Source organism: Phaethon lepturus, unplaced genomic scaffold (genome assembly GCF_000687285.1).
Source record: "Phaethon lepturus isolate BGI_N335 unplaced genomic scaffold, ASM68728v1 scaffold14791, whole genome shotgun sequence".
Lineage (NCBI taxonomy): Eukaryota > Metazoa > Chordata > Aves > Phaethontiformes > Phaethontidae > Phaethon > Phaethon lepturus.
Genome location: NW_010515640.1, coordinates 49678 through 56714, shown reverse-complemented (window position 1 = coordinate 56714; position 7037 = coordinate 49678). Strand labels below are relative to the sequence as shown.

The 7037-nt window shown below is 45.8% G+C and overlaps 1 protein-coding gene across 1 annotated transcript in view; it reads left to right on the top strand.

Moving 5' to 3' along the window:
- Positions 1–7037, top strand: part of CPS1 (carbamoyl-phosphate synthase 1, mitochondrial) — a 94976-nt gene that overhangs the window by 43204 nt on the left and 44735 nt on the right. The window contains exon 21 of the mRNA XM_010295844.1: positions 3937–4055. Within this exon, the coding sequence (XP_010294146.1) occupies positions 3937–4055 (119 nt within the window). The remainder of the gene's footprint in view (positions 1–3936; positions 4056–7037) is intronic.

Genomic DNA, 7037 nt, shown 5'->3' with positions numbered 1-7037 from the left:
TCCTGCTGACATCTGTATTTTCCTGCATCTTCTACCTGCACATTCAGGCAATGTGTTTGTCTTTTGGAACTATCTTAGCCAATGCGCATTGCATTCAGCAGCAGGTGCATTCCTGTGTCCTGGCACTCCAGTTTGTAGCTGAGTGTTGGTGGAGACCTGGACTGCTTATAGGAAGGGAGGAAGGAAAAAATTAAGATCCTTTTGAGAACTGAAGCAAAGGATGATAAGGAATGGCAAGCTGCAGTCTGAGAGAGCACTGTCTTTTTGCAATTGTTGCATTGGTGCGGGCTTGAAACTAAAAGAAGTTAAAACTCTATGTTAAATTTGGCATCCAGGAAATCCCCTGTTCTTTGAAATAGGCTAAACTTCCCCTAGCATTCTTTTAAGCCCTCTCCTGTCACACCAGGCAAATCACTTCATCTTTCAAGATGTTGGGGTAACAGGGGTGTTTTTGTAAGGGGAGCAAATTATTTCTTCCTTCACCTCCACGGTGTTTGCCTGTGTATATCACATGGTAAATGTGGGGTTAGTTACTTTACAAGGTGGATGCAATTTCACACTTTGGTTTTGCTGCAGCTAGCTTTTCCATCTGTCCATACCCTCTATGAAGAGGGGGGGACAGCTGTCTTTTATAGCTCATACTTACCTGTTGGGTTTTTGGGGAGGTTTTTTGTGCCCCTTACTTTGTGAGGTGGAGTCTTTAAGCCCTTTGTGTTCGTGTGTAGATACATCTCATTGCATCCTCCACATGAGTGTGGGGAGCTGAGGTTGTGCCGTATTTGTAAAAAGGTTTTCACATAGCTGTTCCTCTTATAAATGGCCTGAATGAAAAGCACAAGATGTTCTATAAATGTGTGGCTTGTCCAGCTGTTGACTCTCGCTTTTCAAGCTGGGGAAATGTGTGTCTTCGTAAGTGTAGAACACCCTTCAGCAGCTGTGCTTGGTCTTTATTATAGCCTTCTCTTGTGACTGAGAAAAAAATCTTGCCTTTTGTCTCTCTGCATGTCTCAGAGAGCTTTTATGAAAGGTTAATCTTAGCCCCATGTTAACACAGGGGATCTGGGGAGATGAAGGTGAGTTTGGGCCCCACTGAATGCTCTGGGTGTTCCCAGCTGGTGGCATTTTCACTGGGAGCTGTTGAAAAAAACAAGATCAAAGTCTTAATCCCTCCCTATAAAGAGCTGCCTCTCTCTGACACAGTGCACTAATTCGTCCCTGTTAATAACTGAGACAAGCAGTATCAGTAAGAGGTGCTTTTGGCAGCTGGGGCTGCCTGCCTGGAAATCCCTTTCCAGCTTGCTGACATTTAAAAGCCAACAGTGAGTCCCCTTTAGCCGTCTGCTTTGTTTGAAACAGGATGGAGCTTCGTTGTATGTCTTCTCCTCCCCTCACAAGCCTCACTAGTCAACTTTCCAAGGCTTTTCACTTTTTTGATCCACACTCTTTTTCACACCAGGGCCCTGGTCTTCTAGTTGTCCACACTACAGATGTCTTAGTTTGCACTTGTGTTCCTGTTCACAGGCAGCTAAATACTTCCTTTGGTAAGGAGCAGGGATGGGACTGAAGGAACAATGGTGCTGGCCCTAGAGACAGCACAGGCAGCTGAGCTGCTCTCTGTTGCTTGGCCTGGAGACCAGGCTTTCTCCCTGACTTACAGTGTGAAGGCAGTCCTGTAAACCCCTTGGCTTTCCAGCATGGGGCCAGTGTCTACTGGTGCTCTTGAAGGGGAGCAGGGCTCTAAAGTCACGCTATCCTGCTGTGGCTCCCTCCCCCTTCTCCCACCATGTGTTTAGGCTGTACTCCTTCGTGGAGGTTTGAACAGAGTAAAGCTGTCAGAGCGCTGTCCAGGGCCCCGATCAAATCCTACGGGGGTTTTCTGCCTGGAAACCTGGTTTGCTCCTGTAGTGTGATGATATGGGAGCAAGAACTGTCTGCAAACTCATTCTTTTCTCCTAGTCTCCAAATTTGTGCCACAGGGGTGAAGATGGTTTATTTTCTCTGCCCTTCCTCTGATTAAGGAGGGGAAGGCATTTGTTTTTTTCAGCTTCTCTTGACGATCCCTAGGACTTCTAAATAAAGTGTCCTAAACAGATTAGGAGTATCTGGTCATGCTACCTCTGTGTGTATGTGTGGCTCAGGGACCATTGAATGAAGGCTGGAGGTCCTTAAGACATACAAGTCTGCACATGTTTTGTGAAAATAGATGAGCAAGGGAAAGACCTGCTTACATCCCACTGATGAGGCAGCGTGACCTCATCCTCCAAGCACGAAGGAATCAGGATGGGAGGGACCCCTTACCAGTTGCCTCATACCAGTATTATACCCAGAAACATGTGAGAAGTCCAGCCTTGTTATTGCCAGTGCTCAGGGACCACTGTGATGGCCCCAGGCTTCACGTTGCAGGCAGTGGCTGTTGGGTGCCAAGCGCTCACTGAATGTTCAGTGTGTAAGTGACTGGTTACCCTAAAGGAGCAACACGTGCATTAGAGATTTTCACCACTGTTTATGAGCAAGCAGGCTATTAGGTCAGCAGCTTATTACCTCTCAGGACAAGAGAATAATTGTGAGAGGGAGACCGAGGCAAGCTGCCTGGAAATCCTTTAGAAAAGGTAGAAGGTGGTGTCAGTATTTTGCAGTGCCCGATGAGAGCTGGCACCTATCCCTTGTCCATGCATGTGGTGCCTTCTTGGAGCACAGCACCTGAGTGACCTGTGCATTTCTCTCAGCTGGCACAAAGTCTCCACATCACAGTGCTTCTGAAGCGTGCGGTGATGGTACAACATTGTGTCTGCAGCATGATAACTCAGAGGAGTAATGCTGGGGTGCAGTGGGCCAAACTCATTCCTGGATTCGTGCGGGAGTTTTCTTCAGTGGCATTGCTCTGGCTTTGTTCCATGGATGCTGCCCTGAAAGAAAACAATTAAGCATGGTAACAAATTAATGAGCCTGATTACTTCAGCTCAGCAAAGATACCATGCTGGTATTATCATTAGGGTTGATTATAGTTGTTTTATCAGGAGAGTTGTAACTGTATGCCACTGGTGAGACCCAAGAAATATCATTGAGAGGAGATAAAACTCTATCATATTGGGAGGCTCTCTAGCATATTCCTCTGGGATTTTTTTTTTTTTTTAATACTATGGTGTCTTGTAATCCATTGTTTTATGCATAATACCTCTGTGGGGTTCCTTTTTACCCCATGGTTGCAAATAGTTGGATTAAAAAAAATTAAAAATAGCCCCAGAAAGATAATGCAGGGGAATTTGAATGATCTTGACATTAACTTGAGGGACAGAGAGAGAAGCTAGAGTTATGCTGTAGCTGCAAATGTCACCCAGGACTGAGCTTTCCCTTGCTTCAGAGGTATTTCAAAGCCACATGCTTTGATTCAGCCTTATATTTCAAGAGTAAATCAAGATTTATGCTCCAAAGCAAAGAGTTCCTTCACAGCTGAGAATCTGGACCTTCCTGTTGAACATTTGCAGCTAGGAGGTTGGCAGTGGGTCTGAGATTTAGGCAACTTGAGCGATCAGAGGTGCAGATGGAGGGGTCAGGACTGCAGGATGAGTATGCCTCCCTGTAGTTAGCTAAGTCACATACTCAGTGGCCACCAAGCCTTGTTGCCATCATTTTAAGTTTGACTGCTGGCTCTGTAAAAAGGAAATTACCTCTCTCTTGCTTGAACGGAAGCCAGCTTTTGGTACCAAAGCATGTGCAGAAGTGGCTCGTGCCTCCCTATATTGCTTGAGGGGCACGTTTTGTGTTGCTGCAGGAGACAGACTCCTGGTGCAGATGAACTTTTGATTCATCCAGCTTAGTCTACAGTACTTTTTATATCTTTATCCTATGTAGTTGCTGCTACCAATTTGCAGGCTAAATCTGTATTTGCAAAGCATTTATGAAAGGGGCTGTTTGGTGCTGTCCGCTTTTTGGCAGGCCTTGGATAACAAAGTCCCCGTGGATGTCATTCACGAACTCACAGCCATTGACAAGTGGTTCCTCTATAAGATGCGCAGCATTGTGAACATGGAGAAGATCCTGAAGGAAGCGAACAGGTAAGAAAAAACAACGTCCGTGTCCTAAGACACAGTGGCGCTTCTGGGGATCCTTCTGCTGGAAAACCTGTGGTAAGCCCTGAGCACAGCTGCAATCAATGCTGGGAAGTTTATTTCAGTATTTATTTACTCCACTGCTTGGAGTAAGCAGTGTTGTCTTAAAACCCAGTTCACTGCCTCACCCAACAGAGGAAATTTCTGAGAACACTCATTTTGGTAAAAGAACTTCTTTGAGTGCTCAGGCATCTTGGCTGTTCTCAGGGATTATGGAAGTTCTGGTTTATTTCGGAAAATCCTCACTGTAGCTCTGAGGCTAAGGCTGGGAATGTGGACGGCCTGCAACGAGTAACAGCAGGCTGCACTCATGTGCCTAGGACAGAGTTAGCCTTCAAACATAGGACTTATCCTAACTTACTACACCTGAGGGGCAAATACAGTGCATTTTTTTCCAGCCTGGCCAATTGATTTTTAAGCTTTTCTGCCTTGCTGTGATCATGCAGTATGTGTTGCTTTTGTACAGCACTTTCAAACCTCTATTAATTCCAGATGTATTTAAATATAAATCTTCTTCTTTCTTCAAGAAAAATGACCATATAAAACTAAGCAGGAAAGACAGTAGTAAATTAAAGCACTGGGCTGTATTTCAGTTCCACCCTCGTGCTGACTTGAGCTTTCCCTTCATGGTTTACAAGGCTGGGAGGACCTCCTTGCTGAGTTATTGGCTGTACGTTGGCCGGCTTTTCTGCTTCGGGTACCCCTTGTGTTAATCACGTTTCACCACATGATGGCACTGGGAGCGCATCGTAGCCGGTACATCGCTACGGTGCTAGTTGGTTCATCTGCTGTGATTTCTGCTTCTTTGACCAGCTGCACGTTTTAATTGAGCAGCTCTTGCTCTCCTTTGCCCCCCGGAACAAGCTGGATCTGGAGCTAAACAAAAATAAATGTGGAGGGAGATGTCAAAGAGAAGGAGTAGCCTGATTATTTACAGAAATCTATTGTTTGGCTGCACCAGTTTTTTCCCTCTACCATCCGTGTCATGTTGCATTTGTCTGGAGTGCCTTAAATCCGTACGTGCAGCTCCCGAGGAAGAAAACCAATATATCCAGAATCAGTTTGATTTCCTCGCTGTTGGAGTGGCATGCTCTGGAATGATGCACTTGGGACCCCAGAGATTGGCCCCATCCTCAGCTGGCGTAAATCCAGCACCACTCCACAGAAGGTAATCATGCCAAACTGTCCTATATCGCTGAGGTTGCTTTCCCTTTTCTCTGTTGTTGGTAGCAGGTGATAATACTACTAGTAATGTGGTCAGTAGCTGGTACCATCCCACATAGTTTTTCATCCTTCTGGTGACTAGACAGCAGACTGTATAGATGGCCTGCTACAGAAAGCCCTTTTGCAGTATCCAGCCTTTCATTTGTATCATACACAACCAATGTTGTCTCCGCTGTAAGTGGATTCATGCAATTTAGCTCAGATTGCAGGTGGTATAAATTAACTTAGTCTCATTCACTTATTAGTGCAGATTGTCACTCCTCTATTCTTACTCAGACCTTCCCAAGGAAACTGTCTTGCCTCACAACCTGCATTGGAGGGAGGGGATGGACCACCTGGCTGCATTATGTTGAAGGCACACTGGCACAAAGGCAAAGAGCCAGGGGAAAACACTTCTGACCTGAACTAAGAGACTAGTCCAGTGAGCCAGATCAGGAAACACATCTCTGCAAATAGCCAAGGGAAAGCTAATTGAGTGATGCAAATGAGACTTGGCACACATGTGCTCTTCCTGCAGCCAGCTGTTTCCAGTCCCTGGCATGCCTGGCACGAGTTTTACCTGTGCTACAGGATTATTTCCAGTTGAAAAGAATGAGCTGTGACACTGTCATTGCCTTAAACCTTTCTCTTGTTGAAATACAGTTGCCAGAATCAGAAGTAGTTGCCCTGTTCCCAGGTACTGTTGCTGGTTACAAGCTCACTCTCTGTTCGGTTGAATCCGTACCTTCCTTTTTGTCTCTGGGTTGGTTTTGGAGGTTCTTTGCAGTGAGGTTTTGGATGCAGTTGGAGTAACATCTCTGGCAAGAGTCTTGATTTGGGCCCTGCAGAGCTGTTGTAGAGACTGGTAACAACGAGATGGTCTCTGCCAAGAGGAAATTTAGAGCTAGAACAAGTGGATATGACAGACAGATGGGGAAGGGAGATCAGAGGCAGGTGGAGGCCTTTGTGAGGCGTTCAGCAAGCAGCATTCACACACCACATGCTGCCTTGCATCCTCGTCATGTTGAGCGCTTCAGAAGTGAGCAGAAGGCCTCGCTGACTCATGCAGGGAGTCTGTTTCCGTGTGTGAAAGGTTGTATGAGATAATGTTATGGGAGGAAAAACCTTTCTGACCTGTCAATGTTTGTCTGTTCTCAGTTGCCTCTGCTATTTGCAGAGGCAGTAGAGGCTGGGAAGGGCACTCTCTGCCCCATTTACGTTTGTCCCAGTGAACCTCTTGCCAAAGGAAGATTGGACCTGGTGCTAGTGAGACCGTATAGCTTTTGTCATGCTGCAGCAATGTTTCCATTTGACTCTGCCTCTGGGCCCTCTAAGATGGAGAGAGAGTTGTTTCAGGTTATGTGATTTGGCTGCAGGAAAGCAAATGGCCTGAGTTGAATTGGGAAAAGAAAGCCATTTTGAGAGTACTTGCAAGAATACCCAGTAATATCACACACACACGTCAAACATGTGCCTCTGCTGTTTCTCCTGTGACCTACCTATTTTTCATTTTAAGTGGAAACTTACATTGTGGGTTTTTTTGCTGTTTTTTGACCGATTACCTTCATACCTTCAGTAGTGTAATCTTAACTATAACCTTCCCCACCACACACATGCACACACACAGACAAAACCACATATACATATGCACACGGAAAGAGCAAGCACCATCCCGTGCTGTCAGTCCATGAATAGGTGATGGTGTGTGGAACAGTGGCAGCGCAA